The 21,476-nt window shown below is 30.9% G+C and overlaps 1 protein-coding gene across 1 annotated transcript in view; it reads left to right on the forward strand.

The window, feature by feature from the left end:
* Positions 1–21,476, forward strand: part of LOC129224682 (sodium channel protein para-like) — a 140,683-nt gene that overhangs the window by 34,155 nt on the left and 85,052 nt on the right. The window contains exons 11-14 of the mRNA XM_054859228.1: positions 78–443; positions 3,960–4,059; positions 5,432–5,497; positions 13,617–13,900. Of these exons, the coding sequence (XP_054715203.1) occupies positions 78–443; positions 3,960–4,059; positions 5,432–5,497; positions 13,617–13,900 (816 nt within the window). The remainder of the gene's footprint in view (positions 1–77; positions 444–3,959; positions 4,060–5,431; positions 5,498–13,616; positions 13,901–21,476) is intronic.

The following is a 21,476-nucleotide window of genomic DNA, read 5'->3' on the forward strand; positions in this document are numbered from 1 at the left end:
TCATAGCATTTGTGAAACATAGCAACAACCATCCATTGAATATTCTAATGCTCTTGTGGTTGATCGGGTGCTTGCAGGCGAGTCTTAGTCTTCCTGGTTCACCATTTAACATTCGACGGGGCAGCCGGGCAAGCCAGTTCAGTGTCAATTGGCGCAACGGTCGACGGTACGGCGACCGGAAACCACTGGTCCTGCAAACTCTGGTCGACGCTCAAGAACACTTGCCATACGCCGATGACAGCAATGCTGTAACGCCAATGTCCGAAGAGAATGGAGCAATCATTATCCCAGTCTACACCAATTTAACTTCCCAACACTCTAGCTACACATCACATTCCTCTCGTATGTCGTATACCTCCCATGCAGAGATCTACGGAAAAGGTCTAACGAAAGAAAGCCAGCTAAGGTCCAGGTCAAGGTTTTTGCTTGGACTTTATAATGAGGTTACTATATTTTTTGTGATTGAAATTTTCCTTTAGACCCTTAGAACGTACTAAAAATGTATGATTGAAATTTTCTTTTAGACCTTTAGAACGTACTTAAAATTTTTGATTGAAGTTTCCTTTTAGACTCTTAGAACGTACTAAAACTGTGATTGAAATTTTCTTTTAGACCCTTAGAACGGACAAAAATTTGTAATTGAATTTTTTTAGACCATTAGAAAGTACTAAAAATGTGTGATTGAAATATAATTTGTGCTTGAAATGTTTTTTAAACCTTTAGAACCTACTGAAAACTTGGGATTGAAATTTACTTTTAGACCCTTAGAACGTACTAAAATGCGTGATTGAAATTTTCATTTAAACCCTTAGAGAACGTACTAAGAATTTTAAGCCAACATAGAAAATGTTAGTTCCCCAGTGTTTTAGTTGTTTTTAAATCATGTGTGTATGTTTCATAATCTATGAATGAGGTATCGTAAACTTAATAGGTGTTTTTATACAAATATCGCAGCAATAATTGCACCAAGTGTCCAACATTTTGGACTGTACTCTACAAAAAAAGTCTTCAATTAATTTTTCACTACTTTAGTTTTGTTTCGTAATATTTTTTGTTGTCAGTTTTTTACTAAATTATCTAATGTTCAACAAATTTATCTGCAACTTATTTGCGTAAAATACACATACGAGAAAAAAAGAAACCGAATCAAGATTTAAGAAATTCAACGAAATAAGTGGAAATTCTAAACGCCTGAATGTGAAAACTGTTTTCATGGGAATGTTTACTTCTAATGTATTAATACTTTTTGATGCAATTTGAGGAAAACTTGTTTTGTTTTACTAGCTAGGACGTAGAAGCAAAAGTTTAACGTTGCTGTAGATACAACTCCGTTGTTGTAAAAACTGTAATTTGTTCACAGAAAACAATCTTTAACTGCTACTGTAAAACCAAAACGCTTTGTATTAAACTAAACTTTAAAGTTTTAAGCATAGTGTTAAACATGTATCGAGAAAAGTAAATCTGACTAGTCTAACGAGAAATAAACTTTCTTTAAGTTATTTTTGAGAAACTAATCAGTTCAAAAAAGAAAGGCAAAGTTTTTGCTTAAAACTACTTTGGTTTACATCAATAAATAAAAATTCATACTAAAACACGCGATTTTTACAATAAGTTTAATACAATAGAAATGCTGACTGTAATCCTTTATATTATTAGCTAAAGGTACTCAATTGTTTGCAGGGAGTAAACATTTTATTTTATGCTTAAATTTAAATTGTTCTGTTTTGTAAAATATGAATGTAAAGTTTGAATGAATGTTGTTTAATTCAATTGTTAAACCGGTATTGCAAGGGCCATTCATTCATATCCTAGCATGCATTGCACATTCTTCTTGTCAATGTTGCTGCGCACATTTGCACTATATCACTTTCAATGTGACATCACGATAAAGAAACACCTATTGTTATCATTTTTGTTTTAAAGAAAAAGAATATATTATCTTGTACATAATGTTAAGATTTTATTATCACTTGATAAATGGAAAACTTACTACAGTCATTAAATCATTGTCGAGATTATGAGCTCAATAATAATCCTCGGGCAACAGTGTCCGGATGAGGCATTTATGTTAAATTTTTTTAATAATACATTCACATCATCTAGTATTTTTTACTTATTTTTAAAATTGAGAAACAGCTATTGAACTTAAAAACGATAAGCATCGCTGATATAAAAAGAGAATTTCATGTTACGATCTTTTACTTTACGTTCATAGCTATCCCAAGCAACATAGAATCTAATATATTTAATCCAGTACATTGTTATATATTCTTATTATGCTCTAAATTACGCAGTGTATTATGAGGAATATATATTTTACGCATTTTTATGTTATCAGTTTTGTAACAGTGAGGAAGTATACACCCAAAAAACGCAAAAGTATATTTCTATACATGAGATTTTGGCGCTGTCAAATTTTCTGCAATAACCTGTATATGTTTCCTACATCGACAGTAAGGACAATAAACATTAGCTTCTTGAATCATCGTTTGGTAAAAGGGCGTAAGTCACAATTAACAAGTGTTTAACGAATCTGATTTTAAATCCATATTAAGGAAATGTTTCTGATTCGTGAACATGCTATTTGCTAGTTTATTGTATCGTTACGGACGCAGATGGCAATGTCTTTTTAACACAAATCAATGTGTCCATCTCCAAACCACACGAAACCATATCAAACTCAACCTTATAAAAATTCAATTTACGTCTTTTTAACTAAAAGTGATTCATTTATGGCATCTAAAAATTTAGAGATAATTTAAAAACTTGTCAAATGCCTAAATAATTGAAATCTTTCCTAAAGCATTGTTGGGAATCTAAGCATTTTCAAAAAATCTTAGCGTTGCCTAATGAGATTGGATAGGAAGTGTACTGTCAAACAACTTTGTTTCTGAGTATTTAGGCTGTTAATATTGTATATTAATTAATCTATGTGGCTTAAATATAGCTGTTGCTATTTATAACTCGACCAGAATTATTACCACGTCAGTAAGAACACTTGTCACTGGCGAGTAATTCCTGCAATTCCACAATCCCGTTCACATGTGTTCTTTTTAGATGGTATTTAAAACGAATAAAAAAAGATAAACTCAAGTTCATGCAAAATCTTAACTTTTAGAGCCACTAAGTAATCACTAGGGTGGTTCAAAAACACATGTAAAAAAAAAAAGTTTCTCTAGATACCGGGACACCCTTCAATATTTTTAGACTTGTGGCTAGAAATATACTGGAAGAATTTTAGCTTCCTATTTCAACTGAAAGAGGGTGTTCAACACCCCCCCCCCCAAACTTTAATAGTATGGGGGGGGGTAAAAAAATATTGTATTTTTTAACCTAGGGGAGGTTAAAAAATACATCGAACTGAAAAAACAATGCCACGTATTATAAAATACTCTAGAAATATGTATATACATTGCAAAAAAAAAAATATTTACAAAAAAAAGAGTTGAGGAAATTAAATATTTCTCAATTTGTATCATTTTCTATGCTACGCCTAATGTTATATTAAGGGGTCGTTGAGCACCGTCTTAAAATTTGAGTAAGAAGATAAAACATTTACAACATAATAATATTAGTAAGTGTAAAAAAAAATAGGGGGTGTCTTGGACTCTAGCTGAAAAAAAAAGTTTTTTTGAACCACCCTAGTAATTATAGCAAAATTATAGCAATTATAGCAAAACCTAGTCAGAAACGTTTTAAAGTGATTTTTATATTTTATTTATTTATTATGGTTAAGTTTTTTAAAGAATTGGAATTGCTCTTAATATATGATAAAAACATAGTTAAATACCAGAAAATAAAAAAAATCTATCTAATGATTCTGCTTAGTTTATTTATAGTTTTATAAACCTTATACAACAATCTAAATAAGAATTTTAAACTTTTTTTTTTTTTGTACAATTACTTGAATCTTTAAAACTCGATAATATTTTGTGTATTAAAATTTTACTTGTATTTAGGAAATGGATGGTGATGATTATATGATACCAAAAAATAAACATCCAGATAATCCATTTGTAGATGCCAACAACGATCAGAGGAAAAAACTTGACATCAAAGGTATTACATTATGTTTTTTCTTCCATGTAATAATATACTGCTTCTTTAATGTGCTGTGGTGTTGGAATAGATGTAAAATCATTTGTGCGCGTTTTTATTGCAGTAGACCCTCGTTTTACGGGGGGGTTACGTTCCACGAAAATGCCGCGTAAATCAAAACTGCGTAAACTGAGACCTAATATTAGTGTAAAAATAGGGGTTAGGTTCCGTAGATAAAAAAAATACTTCATTTAGTGATGAATAATTGTATAATAAGTGTAATATGTACTTATATCGATTTCTATGCACAACATGTATAAAGAAAACATAAATTAATTTCGTGTTCTGTTTATGAAAAGGAGCCGGCTATGTTAGTCTTTGACAGTCATTAAGAATTTTTCCCTGTAGCTCTTTGCAAAAATTAACGCATCCATGATCACTTGCGTCATTTCCATGATAGAATCTTCCTTCACTAACAAATCAGAAAGATCAATTCTATTGTCTAGGAATGGCTCAAATTTTTCAATGTGAAAGTTTTTGGTTGTGTGCCACCGATGTCGGTATCCTCGTTGGTTTTCTCATCCTTTGTCCCTTTTAAAAGCTCTTCTTCCAGTGAGTTCTGAACTATGTGAGCTCAATAACTTTACTTATGGAAAGAGCTCTAAAAACCAATCGCATTAAATGTCTCCAATGCCCCAGGCTCGATTATTAGCAGGTCAAAATGCAGTTTATTCCGTGTAATCTGCAATCTTTAGAAGTTTGGATTTTGAAAGAGGGAAAAATTTTATCTGTTTGCAGAGCCGCATCCGCGATTCCCGAGTTAATTACAACGAGTTTTCTCGTGACGTCTGTATGGACGTATGTGCGTATGTATATCGCATAACTCAACTTTGTATGTCCTACAAAGTTGAAATTTGGTACGTAGACTCCTAGTGGGATATAGTTGTGCACCTCCACTTTTAGTTGCATTTGGGTGCTTCTAAAGGGATCTTTTGCACCTTTTTGGGGTGAAATCATTGTTGATTTCGATGCAAACTCAGTGGTGTTATAATTTGTCGGACACTTGGCGATATATCGCCAGTCTTTTGGTCCCCAAGTTTTGTCGCCAACTTTGCGACAAATTTGGCGATTTTTTTTTTTTTAAATCTGATTTTAATTTAGCCACTGTTGGCGATATTTAGAGAGTAAACTATTGAATCACATTAAAATTGCCAGTTGGGGAAATGACATTAAATTGGAGTAAAAGGAAGTCATGTGATGCACACATCACCTCGGTTTTGTCTCTCTTTGAAAGGTTCCTAACGCAATCTTCATAGCAAAAAATAGGATTTAATTTTAGGATTCCTGAATTCAAGTTAATATTTTAAAAACATTTTTTCAATTTTACTTTCAGATGTGATGGTGCTAAACGATATCATAGAGCAAGCGGCAGGGAGACAAAGCAAAGCCAGCGAAAGAGGTAATTACAAATATCTCTTACAGCCTGCTATCCCTAAATATTGTATGTCGTAGAAATAACCCTCTTTGACCTATTTTATTTCTAATGAAAAGATTAGAATTAGTTGCATTTTAATTAGACGAGTTTGTAAAGGAACGTGTAGAAAAATGAAAATCGGCTGGGCATGTATTAGAGCAAATACGTAGAGCTCTGCATGCGTGACGGTAGAAATAAATAGTTTGCATTTTTAATTATTAAACTTTTTTATCTCTTGGATTTTATCTGAAAAATGTGTTATTTAGTCAATGAATTACTTGAAAAAAAAAATAGTGTAATGTGTTTTTATATAATGTTCTAAATATTGTATGACATGAAACTGCTCTTAGTCTCTGAGTTTAAATATTTCAATATTTTTTTGGTGGTTAATTTTCAAGTAGTGTGATCATATTAAGTATAAAGTAACTGCACCTGAGATAGGAACTGCAACTATAATAGTCTTACTAGTAGAAGAAAACATTGTAGATTTGAAGTAAAAAACTGCACAAAAAGCATCATTTATGAATTGCTGCGATGTTAGTATTACGAATAGAAGAAATAGCCTTCATGTAGTGTACACCATATCAAATGATTGTTTTACTTTAAAATTATGAAGAGTACGTTTAGCTAGAAGTTGAAAGTTTTCTATACATGTTTTAAATTTGCAGTTGCGATATGCAATTTTAGGAAAATATTTTCAAAATCGTGCATAAAATTATTTAATATTCTTCAGTGCTAAATATCTTATAAAAAATATCTGTAAAAGATATAATTAAATAGGACATATATAAATAAAATTTAATAATATTTTTTTTTAATAATCTATTTTTCAAGTTTTTTCCTTCTATCTGATGTGCGTTTTAGCATAAAAAAAGGTAAACATTTTCTATTTCTTAGTGCTATAAATAATAAAGGGCCAAAAACTTACTGCAAACAAAAAGCAAAGAAAACCCACCGAAAATCGTTTATTGAGAAGGTTGATGAAGGTGGAGAAGGAAATTCTTCTGAAAACATCTTTATTATTTTAATTTTAAAGTGAACATTACGTAAAGATTACTACCCCTATTTTGTGTCAAATTTAATGTTATATGCAATTTGGCTTAAATTTTCCGACAAAAGTATCAAGAAAGCAAATGCTAAATCCCGTGTAAATGTAGGCTTGTGATAAAGAAAACGAAATTTATGACATCCAGCGTATCTAGTAAAAACTATGCTGTGATTTAAAGAAATTACCAAGTTGTATCTCCATATCATTCAAATCAAATATCTGACAAAATGGTAAGTTTAGCGATTGATTCATTTTCTATTTATTGAAATCTGTGTATTTTGTTTTTCGAAAATTAACCGTCTTGCTGTGTTTAAAAAGATAAAACAATTGTTTTATTCAATAATTGTACAATGCAATTTTTATTGAGTTAACTTTTGTTTTTTATGTTTATGTATAGCTGCTAATTTTGGCAATACTAAAAATTATATTTAAAAAAAAAACAATATTATTTTTGTGCTTAACAATTTAGAGCTAAATTTTAAGACTCAGATGTTCAGAGTCCTAATCCTGAATGTATTTTGTAATCAAATAATCAAGCATTCTCAGATTTATAAAACAGCTAAAATATTTAATGTAAATACTTAAATATGATTAAGATAGATTCAATGACATAAAATATATTATTAATCCATCAAGAGCATTTATATTTAGTTTGCTGAGACATTATGTAGTTTTTCCTTCTGCAGAGAGCTTCCATTATTTTATTCATTGGCCTTTAAGCTTACTATTTAACAGAAAAACATACGTAATGATACAATAAAAATCTATCTTAGCAGCTATCCATCTATTTAAAGTTTTATGTATGAATATATCATGAATAGTTTTATATATTTTGTGCATTGAAAAATACATTTATTGTTTGCAACTGGAATATATAGTGCAAAACCTTTTTGAAGCACACTCATCGTTTTTATCTTTATTTTAATCAAACTAAGTGATCAATTCAAATTTAGTGCTCAATCGTGGTTTTACTGTACTCAAACAGCGTACAAAGCTCATATCATTTGCCCGGGTGAGACAATTTCCACATATACAATTGAACTCGGTTAGTACGAAAGATCAAAAGTCTATGAATTTTTTCGTATTAGCCGTTATTCGTAGCAACCGTAAATAAGTGACATTAAAAAAATAAAGAAATGCTTTCTTATATTAAAAAATAATTACTGCTAATTATTATTGCTAGTACACACATAATATTAGTACATTCAGAAAAGCGTTACTTATTGTTTAAAATTGAATGTTTTTGAGAAAAAATTGAAAATTCAGATAAAAATCACAGTTCCGATACAGGTTACAGTCCACAATGAAAATAACGACAGCTTTATCTCAGAGAAAATTGAAATGTTCGCAGGTGTTGTGGTCTATTCAAAAGATTTTACACTTTCTTCTAGTTACACAATGGACTTTCTACATCATAAAAAGGGAGGAATAGTTTTTTTAAAAAAAAATAGTGTTCATTAACGAACATTTTTAGAGAAAAGGTCAGAATATTTTGTTCGTCTTAGCTGATACTTTCAACTAATTCAGTGGCAAACCAAACTTAATGAACAAAATTTTTGTTTTGGTTGGGTTTCGAATTTAAGGTTCGGTTGGTAATCGTATTAAGAGAGACTGTATTTGCACTTTCTATTCAGAATTTGAAACTTTGGCTTTTAATTGTGACACATTCAAAAAAAAAAAAAAAGGAACCATCATGTATGATAATATGAAGTATCAAATCACAATAAAATTCCCTTGTGTTTCAGAAATGATGAATTGTACATGTTGCGGGCGTCACCGTAAGATCACGCCCACAACACGTACAAATCCTTATTTTTCAAGTACGAAACTTCTTTTCAGAAAGCTGACACTTCATACTATCATACATAATGGTTCCGTTTTTCGAATGTATCGCAATTAAAGGCCAAAGTTTCAAATCCGAGAAGAAAACAAATACATTGAAACCCCGATTCTACGTTTCTCAAGGAACTGGATTAAACAACGTGAATTATGGGAAATACATAGAAATCAAAAAATAAGGGGTATAACATTTTTATTTTACGAAGGGAACACTTTTATGCATACCATTTTAGATCATTTTAATACGTTTAGTAGCGAATTCGATCGTTTAGGTTGAAAATATTCCGTAATAGTGGATTATTTTTTAGTCATTGAGTTCAAAGTAAATGCAGCAGCTTCTAGGATGGAAGTTCTTTGAAAGATTTTTTTTTCCCCCGTCTTTATGAGAAAGAAAAGTATTTTACTATTAGTAAACTTTTCAATGCAATATTGAAAGTAGGAATGGGCTATGCTTCCGCTTCTTCATCTTCATTGGTGGACGAAAAGTCCATAAGGTTAGCTACGGATGGAGTTTTAGCATTTCTGTTTTCATTGATTAACTTTCAACGCCGTGGATTATCTTTAAAAAAGTCCAAATGAAACGGATTGCTTGTTTTAGAACATTTTCTCTTTTTCACTTCCCAGGGAAACGCAAAATGCGGGAAATTCATAAATAAAAAAATTACGGGTTTAATTAGCATTATTAGTATACGGAAACACTGGGATCTGATGAAAAAATGTGAAATGCGGAAAAAAAACGAAAATTTGGGGGATGTAAAATCGGATTTTCACTGCATGTACGTAAAATGCCACGCACGAGCAAAGGTTGAGAAATTAACCATTGGGTTTAAAAAAATTCTGTTTTCCATTCCACTTTCCGAATTCTAAAAACAAAATATCATCACTTCTGCAAGAAATTGGGTACATTACTTTTAGGGATACCTTACCCCGTCACAGTTAAAGAAATGGGTTTGTATATTTAACAGAAAGTAAATTATAAATAAAATTTTTACAGTGAGGACAAACAAAAGGACGAAGTTACCAAATTGTTTTTTAGTGCTTATCTGTGAAATTAAATGCTTATTTTCTTTCTAATCTGGATGAGTGTGCTTTAAAATTGTGTATTTCAATGTGCATGTAAGCAAAACAATCTGAGAACATGTATTATAGAACGAAACAAATCTTCTAAAATTAATCATATTCAGCATATTTAGTTGATAATAAACAATAATTCAATAAACGATGTTAGGGAGTAAGGGGCCATTTATTAATTACGTAAGGATGATTTTGTCAATTTCGACTCCCCCTCTCCCCATGCAAGGGTTAGTAAGATTTTTCAAACCCTCCCCCCCCCCCCTCTATCTTACGTAAGATTCCATTTCATTTTTCGAAATAGTAAAAGTAACGAATCTTACATCACTGAAATCGTTATTAAATTCACAATAATTATTTTTTTAAAAAAACCTTTTTGGCCAAAGAAATACAGGGTGTTTCAAAATGAATTGCGGGGTTTTAACATGTTATAATATTTATTACACCAAACTTACAGCCACACGTGATATATCAAATGAAAGAGAAACTCAAACAGTTTTACATAATAGCCTACAAGTGCTCAATGTGAGCACCATTCGTCACTCGGCACACGTCAAGACGATATGTGAGTTCTTCCCAAACTTTGATGAGTGTCTCATTAATAATTGCTGCAACAGCTGTTTCAATTCTGTTCCTTAATTCGGGAAGGTCGGCTGGCAGTGGAGGCACATACACACGGTCCTTAATAAACCCCCAAAGATAGAAATCACACGGCGTTAGGTGGAGGCCATGGGAAACAAGCCCTGTCATTAGGCCCCTTACGGCCAATCCAGCGGTCGGGTACAGTTAGGTTAAGCCAATCGCGTACCTCATTATGCCAGTGAGGCGGCCCACCATCTTGCTGAAAGATGAAGTTTTGTGGTTCATCTTGTATCAGTTGAGGGAAGAGCTATCGCTGTAAAGTATCCAGATAAGAAGTACCAGTTAGCATGCGCACTGATGCCAACAAACAAAACTGTTTGAGTTTCTCTTTCATTTGATGTATCACTTGTGGCTGTAAGTTTGGTGTAATAAATATTATAACATGTTAAAACCCCGCTATTCATTTTGAAACACCCTGTATTTACTAAAAGGAATCTAGACTGAATGTCTTTTCGACAAATATTTTTTGTTTATGATACGATACTAATTAAAAATAAGACATGCCATACACAGTGCGATTCTTTTATTATATTTTACACTATTCATTCTTTGTAAAACAAGTAAAAAACGGCTCATCCTAATACGTTTTTTACCTTCTGGGAAGCCAGTAAAATATTAACCCTGCCAAACCACTTGATAGAGCGATTTCTAATATAAAATATCGACTTGGAAAATATTACTTAAGAATAGGCCCGACCCCTACCCCCTCCCAAGTAAGGGTATGTAGAGACTGTCCAACCCCCCCCCCTCGGGACCCTTGCGTAATTAACGAATGGCTCCTAAGGAGCTGATGTCACGTTTTGAGGAGGAGGGGGGTTCGTAAAAGTTTGTTCGTGACAGTCTGTGATGAGTTAAAGGGAGGGTGTAACATCATGCATTTTTGTAGCAATATGTTTATCAAAAACAGCGTTTCATGGAACAAAGCCCCCTCGCATTTTTATCCCATAACACGCTATTTTTGGAAGGATAGCAAAGAGTTGCCTTTGTGATACAAAGGGGGAAATGGTTAAATTTTTCAAAAAAAAAATATATATCTTTATATATATCATTTATGAACAGTCTTTAACTTAACGAAGAACCAAAAAATATTTCTAACCATACTAAATAATATGTTTTTCTGAATAACAATCCACTGGAATCTCATGAAAAAATGCCAACAAATTTTCATCATAAGAATGATGTCCAAAGGCATCGGACATTACATATTTTTTACGAGCATGAAAAACATCCTTACTTTTTATAATTTTAAATGATTAATTTTCTTCTAAATGGGAATTATATTACTTACTAATTTCTTAAGAGTGAGAAATTACGAAAGTTAATATACAAGAAGATTCTTCTAAAATATATATTTATTTTTTATATACTACTTGCACTTTCATTATATGTCCCTAAATATCATCAAGAATTTAAAATAATATAAAGCTATTACCGTATACGTGAAATTTAGCAAGTTAATTTATTTATTAAAATTTATTGTAGAGCATTTTAAGTGAATAATTAAGGTATGTCTAGTTATCTCTTCTAAACAAGTTAAATAATATTACTTTTTTTTCCATGTTAAATACATTTTTGGCAAACTTAAAAAATTTTGGCCATTATATATGCTTTTATATATACTCAAAACACATTTCAGCAAAATATATAATAAATAATTTAAATATATTTCAGATTTTTTTAAGTTTGCGTACTACTATACGAATTGCGTAAACATCGGTAAAAGTTTGCTGATTACCACTTTGGTCTGAAAAGTAACAATTGTTACTTTTTAATAAAAAGTAACAATTGTTCATTAGTATACATTGATGTATACTAATAGAAAAATCCAACTTCATAAGGCTTAGTTTAGAAATTACGTATAACACGTACGTAATAAACGTATCTTAAAAACACAAAAAGAAGTTTCTACAATGCAACCAAATACAATTATTTAGAAAGAATAGAGGTTAGTTTTAACTCCTCGAACTACACGCGTACATTTCAAAATGATAAAGAGCATAAAAAAATGAGCAAAAGCAATTTAAAATAAACCATTACATTAGATGTGAAAACATAATACTGTCTTGATTGAATAAAATAAGAAAGGAATCTCTGAAAGAGGGGTTTTTTTCTTCAAAAACCAATTAATAATCGATGACATTACTTGCTTTCAGTTATTGCTCAAAACTCAAATGTTGCTCAAAATACCAGCTGATGACCCGTTTGTTACCCAATCTGTGTAGGTATCTAAATTTTGATCACGCAAGCATTTTTCAGTCCGTATTGTTCCTAAAACATAGCGTTACTCAGTAAACTTTGCTTTAGAAAAGTTTTATTTCGCAAACCTCAGTGGCTAATAGTGATACATTGGTGCTGTGATTTCAGACAAATACTTCGTACAAAACTTATTCCTCTTACGCCCGTTTCCCAATTTTCCTCTACAAATTATTCGAATTAATATGAACCATATTTTATCACAATTTTACTGCTGCAAAATTTTGTAAAGCGTATAGAACACATTTTAGTGAAACCAAAAGTGTCATACTGCACTCCAAAACTAGGAAACTGCTAAGATATGCAGACTCGCTAATTTTATACCATTCGTGTTCCATTACTTTGAATTTTGTGGTGAAACCATGTTTCTCGGGCACACAACATGCATGGGTGTGTATCCTTTAGTCAAGAGTCATGCTTCATTAACTCACAGAAATTGATAGGTTAAGCAAAAAATAATAACAACATAGAGCCAGGAAATAGTTTTAGTTTTTAAATCATTTAATTTTTAATTATATTTTTTTAATTTTAGATTTTTTTAAACAAGTTGTTTCGTCGTGTGACGTCACGAGAAGACAGCCATCTTGAATCAGAACGCTTGGTTGTCTTTTCTGGCTTGATATCGCCTTAAGTAAAAAATTAACTTGACGAAGTTTGGGAATGTCCTGAAACTTTATTCTGGTAACCTTAGCGAATTGTTCATTTGTGACGTCAGCAGTGAAAATGAAAATAGCGACTGAACGTCTTTTAAGATTATTTTTTTAAAAGAGAAATTAAGTCAAAACACAGAAGAAAAGAAGCAACTCACTCCCTGTTTTCGACAATGCTCTTTCAGAAACATTTTTTTGAAAAAATGGGAAACAAGCCAACTATTGACAAATTTGAGTGTGCAAGGGTATTCATTATATCCACTTCAGTCTAAACTATAATAATACATGATCTTAGTCTGTTTTGCTTTATATATGTTTTGTATGTTTTTTTATATTTCTCTGTGTGTTTCTGACATTTACTGCATCAATGTCAGAATCGAATTGGCTTTGATGAGCGCGGCTGCATCCTAGTGCATTTTGAAAATTTTGGCTTTCATAGTTGCTCAATTAGACTTTTTTTAAAAAAATAACTTTTTTAAAGGAACGCAGTCCCTAATCCTGAGCATGGCATTTGTAGTTTGTGGTGTGTGTGGTGTGTCAACATAGAGTAGACAAACCCCTACCACAGGCTACTATTCGGCCATACTTAAACATTATTCAGTGTCCGTCTATTATTTTCCAACAGAAAGAGAGGAGGATGAGGAGGAGAAGCCGAAGTTCAAAGACAAATGTATGGCGAAGTGCCTGCAGTGTATAGATATTTGCTGCGTATGGGACTGCTGTACGTGCTGGGTTTATTTCCAAGAGTTTTGTTCGATCATCGTGTTCGATCCCTTTATGGAACTCTTCATCACACTCTGCATTGTCGTGAATACCCTCTTTATGGCAATGGACCATCACGACATGGACCCCGCCTTTGAAGCTTTTTTGAAAAATGGCAATTATGTAAGTGGGCGGTGACGAACGAACAGGAAAAAACACTTCTTTGAAAACTATATATTTTATGCCTTCTTTCTTTTTTTTTAAATTACCTCAGCTTCTCGCACGATTAATTTTTCGACTCAGAGTTTCTCAAATTTAACACCAATTTTTCCATTTTATATGTTATTTCAAACTCAAAACTGTTTGTGGATTTACTTTAATTCAGGGGCTACTCAGAAGGGGTGCCGCGGCCCCTAGGGTGTCACAAGGAGAGGCGAAGGGGGCCGCAAGATGTCCAACATATAATATAACAGAGATAGGCTAGGGTGCCGTGAGCAAATTCTAATCCTTCAAAGAGTGCCGTGACTAGAAAAGATTGCGAAACACTGCTTTAGTATATTTATACGCAGGAGCGTGTAGAAACTACTATTTTAGAGGAAGTCAATCTGAAAAAATACCTCCCCCCCCCCCCAAGAACGAACCTATGGATTTAGGTACGAAAAAATTTGGATACTGCTCGGTCAAAACAAAAATCATTAAATCTGCCAGGAATAAGACACCTAATAGGGTAAAAACGTGACAAACTAATTTTATAAGCAATGAAAAAAAAAAGTAATACTTTAAATATTTGCTGTCAAAAATAATTAATGATTTGAAAAGACCACTGAAACCGTTTACATTTTATTCATAAAGTGCTTAAAACAATGTGGACGTATGCTATTGTTGACAGTTTAGGGGGGGGGGGTCATGACCCTTGTATCCTCTACTCTTTATAAGGAAGCGCTCAAGAATGTTTTGCATCTTCCAATTCAAAAAGCTACACATTGACCCAGAAATAAGCGACATCAGACTAGGTCATTATTGTTACTGAGTAGGCATTTCAAATTCATTTGTTGATGTAGCTCTGTGATAAAGCATATATTATTAAGCATGTCCTTATCATTTTCAACCATTTGCGATCCAACTATAAAATTTGTTCTATCAGGATACTGGGAAAACTGCCATATTGTGCATTGAATATATTTTTCTAATCCTGAATCCGTCACTGTCGTTTCTGTCCTCGGTTGACTAGTTGCCAAATGAAAATTAGAAATTTAAGGAGAAGAAGAAGAAAACAAAAGAAAAGGTCGTTAAAGTCCAAAACAGCATCTTTTGAACTGTCCAAAACAAATATAAAATCTAAGAAAGATTTTAAGTTGATTTTGACCCATGTTCTGCTGTTGGCAAAGATATCTTTTGTTCATTTCGTTACTTTATTACTTTTATTTAAATGCATAGATAATCATGACTGATTGAAAGAGAAAACGCAACTATCATTGAAATTCAATGTTTTGTGTCGTAAAAGTAATAACTTTTTTCACATTGAGTACAGGTATTACTTTAATAAGGGATAATGTAGATCCAACCTAAATTAGCTGCCAGTTGGAAACTAATATTTTTTATCGAACTGTTCCCCTTTCATTAAGTGCCATTTTTGCCTACAGCTTTTATAATTTATGCCGAAATTCTTGTTAAAGCCCTGCATCGAAGAATAAGTAGCTACACGTCCGCCATCTTGCGGCTAAATGATGCTCTCTTATTATGTCTGTATGGTGAAGTAACCTGTTTTGCTTCTTGATTGCAATTTCTTATTAACTCCATGTTAATCCACGATCAAGATGTATCACAATTAAGAAGCAAAACACGCTATTTGATAATAGCAGACACAGAAAGAAAGCTGCATTTAGCACCAAGATGGCGGACGTGTCGCTATCTGCCAAGCATAGGTAATTTTAGGCTTAGTACAACGAACTCATTATATTAATTCAAAAGCATACATCTGAAAGGTTAGCGTATAATTTTAGAGAAATGATAGTGAAGGAAATTTGAGAAACTCTGTAAGCTTATAAATTATTTGCTCAAATATTCCTAAGCATTTTTCAAACATTAAATGGCTTACTTTTGTTAAAAAGCTTCTTAAATCGCGCATGGCTGCTGAGAACATGGCAAACAGGTTGAAGAAAAAATTTAAAACAATATTTTAAAATTCAGTCTTCATACTTATGCAGCACTGCTCTTTAATAACCAATTTTAGTTCAATCAAATATTACTTCAGTTCGCGCGTCTTCTAATCATTTTTCTTTTTTTTTCTGTAAGGTCACTATGTACAACGATTTATTTTATAAAATATGCTGCACTGTTTTGAAACAAATTATATATATCCGCACTTAATACTTGCTTAAAATTAATATTTCTGGAAACGTATAGTTTACGTTAAATTTTGTATAATAAACCACGTAGATATGTACTTTAAATTTTGACTTCAATATAGTTGGGAACAAAAATTAATTACCATAAAAGCTGAGTTTATACGCTCACAAATTTTACAATTGGATTACTTTGAATTAAATTCAAGTAAAATAGCAATAAAAGTACATAAAAAAATATATGTTTATAATTTTGGTAGGTTTATAAAAGTAAAACAAAGTTGCGACTAGAGTTGAAACAGAATCACAAAAGAAGAGTATTTTCGATAATTTATACTTGTAGTTTTCAGTATTATGTTAGTATATTCCTTGTAAATATGATTTTTTTATTATGATTTTTATTTATTTTTTTTCATTTATTTTTTTTTTTTTTACTTTATTTATTTATTTTTTTAATTCTAATTTTTATTTTTATTTATTTTTATTTTTTTGAACGGTAAACACGAATTCAAAGTTCTGTTTCCTTAAAATGAAGAAACTATATTTATTGATTGTTCCTAAGGAGTAAATGAAATAGCTATTTAATTAAATTCTGGCTCTTTTCATGGAAACACTTCAGAACTTATATTACTGATAGAAAACAATACTTAAAGTAGTAACAGTGTACTTTGTCAGTTAATTTTCAAAATAATGCAAAGAAATGCGCTCGCCTATGCTTAAATTTAAATATCAAAGAAAATGCTTTTGTAACAAGCTTTAGCTTTCTCTTTATTTAAAGCATTTTCTACAAACTTTTCTTTTGAAACCTTAACAAAAAAAAGTGCTTTCCTTTGGAAACTTAAAAAAAGTGCCTTTTTTTTTTTTTTTTTTTTTTTTTGAAAGTACGGGTACGAAGTATGCAAAGGTAAGAAAGAAAATTACTTTACATTCTTCTTGTGTAAAACCAAACTATTTGTGCACTATTTCACTGTGAACGTTTCTGAAATTCCCAACATTATTCACGAAAGAACGGAAACACCACAGAAGTGTACTATGTGTTTCTTGTCAAAGTTCAGCAAAATTAATAGATCAATAATTTAAAGATCAATTTCAATAAAAAAATAATAAAAAAATTTGATGTTTGGTATCCAAAACGCTACTGCAACAAAATGCACAGTATGCTTAATAAAAAACATAAAATGAGATTATGATTTTGGTCTGATTTTAGTACGAACCAAGTTCGATGAAAATATTTTAAATGTAACAGGCATCTAAATTTCTACTACCAAAAATGTGCTATGTAGTTTCTAAACGACAAATAAAAAGAAGTTTATAGCATTGCTTTAAGTTTACATCAATTAGTATGTTTTGCACCGAGAAATAATTTTTACCTTCTAAAAGCCTTCATTCAAATTTATAAAAGAAATGTTCTTCCATTGAATACATATTTGTTGAAAGTATGAATGAAAGAAAATGTTGGTTTTCAAGAAACACAACTTTTTTTTAATGGGAAAGAACATGTTTTTTGTCTTGGTTTGGAGGATATTGCGTTCGTTAAATTTAAACTATATTTTTAGACTGTGAAGAAATAAACAATATTTTTTGTACTGTTTGGGAGGAGAGGTAGCTAAGTTAAAATCGCACTAAATCGGATCTACAAAACAAATAGTTGGATCATTTTACTTAAAATATTAAAAATAATCTGTAGTTTTAGTAAAATATTGAAACTTTTACTCTTTTGCGAATACATCGATATATCCTACAATGCAGGTCATATCTAAACATTGCATTATTTTAAACGTTGAAGACCAAAACTGTAATCCAAAAAAAAAAAAAACTTTTGGAATAATTATAAAAACTAAATGAGGGGAAACCCTGAGTACTACAAGATATTTAATAGTGATTTCCCGGCTAAAAAAAAAAGTGATTTGATTGTTGAATGCTGATCATTGTGGAGCCAGGAGCAAAATATTTGGGTGAATCTGGGGTCTCTTTTAAGGTAAGTTAATCACAATAATTTTATTGAATTTGTATTTTTATAGCTGATTTATAATGTTTGAAACTATCGTTTGTGTTATACTTTTAAATTTGGTTTTTATTTTACTGATAACGTAATTAATTTTTTTTGAACTAACTTTCATTTATGCTAATATACCATTAAATTTGATCTTTTAAATCATTAAACTGATTTATAACGTTTGAATTAACTTACATTTCTGTTAGGGTACATTTAAATTTGAAATTTTTAGTGAATAAGTTGATTTTTAATTTTTGAATTACTTTCCATTCATTTTTTACATTATTAATTCTGACATTTTTAGCCAATAGGTTAATTTGTAATTTTGAATTGATATGCATTTATGTTTTGTACTTTTTAATTTAAACTTTTTTAATTATAATACATTTATCTGTAACCTTTGAATTAACAATCATTTATTTTACTAAATTATATTTTTTTGATCAATAAGTTGATTTCAAATTTTTGAATTACCTTTTATTTATGTTGTCATGCTATCAAATTTGAATGTTAAAATCAATAAGTTGGTATGTAATCTTTGAAGTAACAATTCTTTATGGTATCATACAGATTACGTACTAGAAGCAAAAGCAAGTAACATATTGTTTTTATTCAGCAAGTAATAATTAAATTATACTATTAGTATAAACAATTGTATTGTTCTTGGCTACCTTTGTATACGCGCAATACCTAAAATTTATATAACACCACTAACTAAGCCTATACATGGTATATAAGTTTAAATAAGTAAAAGACAATTTGGTCTCCGTTAAAAAAAGTTGTCAAAATGCATATTGAACAAAATTGGAAAAATAAAAGAATCATGGAATTTAATGCTGTTTTTGTCCCCCTTCCCGCAATACACCTTGAAAAAGAGGTAGTAATAATTTAAAATACAAATGAAGAATTGTATAAAGGAAAAAATTCGCAAATTGTACATTTTGAGAATAAAATATTTAATTATCAACATAAAGATTTTCTCAACGTTATACCTATTAGTAAGAGACACAATTGAACTTTTTTGTTTTTCGCCCCAAAGCCCGTGTTTGTCTTCAAGAGAGCCTTTTTACCACATAGGACATTGTTTTTCGTTGTTGCCCTTGCTTTTACTCGAACCTTAGTAGGGGACGAGAATAAAACCGTAATATCTGTCAATGGGGCGACTTCCTGCCCTACGTGAAATAAAGAAAAATCCTTGGAAAAGCGCTCAAACCATTCAGTTTATGGCATATGCTAAGCAAAGATGTGAAATCCAATTAAATAAACACACGCAATTAAATAATTTATTTGAAAAAAGAATATTTTTAAATGGAATCACAAAAACTCACATTCTCAAAAATCAGAACGGCAACGAAGCGAACTAGACTCATGAAACTTTCACAACTAACTTGTATTCTTAACTGAATAAAATAAAAAGTATCGCCGGTGGCGAAACCTAGTGTTAGAGCAGAGAAACTTAGAGAACCGAAACTAGGAACTGGGACGAAATATGGTGCCTTTACCTTACAATTCCAAAAAAGCAAACGACCAGAAGATTTTGAAATTTCCACTGGTTAGGTGTGTTTATTCACTAAATTGTTGTCCTATGTTTTATTTGAAACCCGGAAAAAACTGAGCATACCAAAAAAGTCTCCCTTTTTAACACGCTTTTAATAGCTTCACTTGTATGTTTGTGAATAACTCTCCTTTGGACTAAGAGCTAGTGGCTTATTACTGTTAGTACATTCCCCCACTTTATGAGCGTTCGTGGCCGAGCGGTCTACGGCGGGGGTCTTCGCTGACGTCCACCTCCGGGGAATCATTGGGCGTGCGTTCTAATCCCGCCTACACCGAAATTAAATTTATAATCTTGCAACTCAATTTTCGCCCACTTTTTATGGGAAAAAAATAATAGTTTAGAAAAAATAATAGTTTTAAAAACTTAAAAAAAACACGATTTAGTAGCAAAATGAACTAAAAAGTTAAAAAAATAATCTTTGGATAACAAGTATATAATGTATTTTACCAAACACTTAATTTTACTGCAGTAGAAAAAAAAAGCGTGGTGGGCTGCCTATTTACATTTTTGCATGGATAACAAGCAGAAGAAATTTAAGACAACTGATACCCCCCACCCCCCACGCTTTTTTTTTTCTCTTACAGTAAAATTAAGTGTTCGGTCAATTACTTTATAACTTGTCATCCAAAGATTATTCTTAACTTTTCAGTTCATTTTGCTACTAAAGCGTGTTTTTTTATTTTTTTTATTTAAAAATAATATTAATACAAATGATTTTACTGTCTTCTACCAAAAGTTGCAGTTTTTAACGATACTATGTTTATTTTTAATGAAATTGTTTTCAAGTTTTCATTCATTAGTTAAGACTATATAATATTTTGGTTTTGTTCAAAATGCTTATGAATTTTTTAAATTTAATACCGACTTATCCCATAGTGAACTTAGAAAGAAAAACGAAAAGCAAAAATGCTAAACACAAATTTCGACGAATGTGAAAATTTTGAAATATTTCCTTTTCCAAGAGGGACTGAACGAGGAGAACAGTTTTAAAAAAGAAGATATCTTCCAAAAATTAACTAATTTAAAATGCATAAGAACCAAATCGAGAATTTGTTTGTAGCAATTTTTAATTTGTATATTGAGTTATTCCTCTTTTCTGTGCTATCACCTCGTCCATTTAGCGATATGAAGATACATTTTTTTTTAAAATCATTTTGGGGAATTTTAAAGTTTGAGATTTCCAGAAAATCCTCACGCAGTGGAAAAGATTAAAGATGTAAGCTTGAAATATGAAGATATTTTAAGAAAAACGTTTTAAATTTGTTTTGAAATCGCTGTTTTTTATCTTTTCGGTTTTGAGCTATAGAAGATTGATATATAAGAATGAATTATAATATTGTAAGCTTGGAAAATGAATGTGTTATGCAAAAAAATATTTAAGGTTTATTTGGAAGTTGCAATTTGTTTTGCCTTTTTTATTTTGAGCAAAGAAATTGACATTTCAACACAATACTTTAAAATTCAGTATTACGAATACATAACAATGAATATTTCTGAATATATTTCTGAAATTTAGTCTCAGCATATTACAATCAAGTATAATGCAAACAATCTTCATATCCTTATTTCAAATTCCGTTGAAATAGATTTTAGTGCAAAACTTAGTAAGGGAGACTATTGTACCTTAGACCACTTCTAAAACTTTTTAGTTTTCAAAAAAAGAATGTGTGATTTTTATGGTCTTTAGTTATTAAAACTTAACTTCAAGCCTTTTTACATAAGTACAAAAATATTTCGTATAATATAAAAATATTTTTCTATTTTTGTATATTTTTCACAAATTTTATGTAATTTGGTACATGGCACATGATGCTCGTGTGCCTTGAGACAGGCCTCTTGTACTTGCTTAACTGCATAACT

This window comes from Uloborus diversus, chromosome 6 (assembly GCF_026930045.1).
Source record: "Uloborus diversus isolate 005 chromosome 6, Udiv.v.3.1, whole genome shotgun sequence".
NCBI classification, from domain to species: Eukaryota; Metazoa; Arthropoda; class Arachnida; order Araneae; family Uloboridae; genus Uloborus; species Uloborus diversus.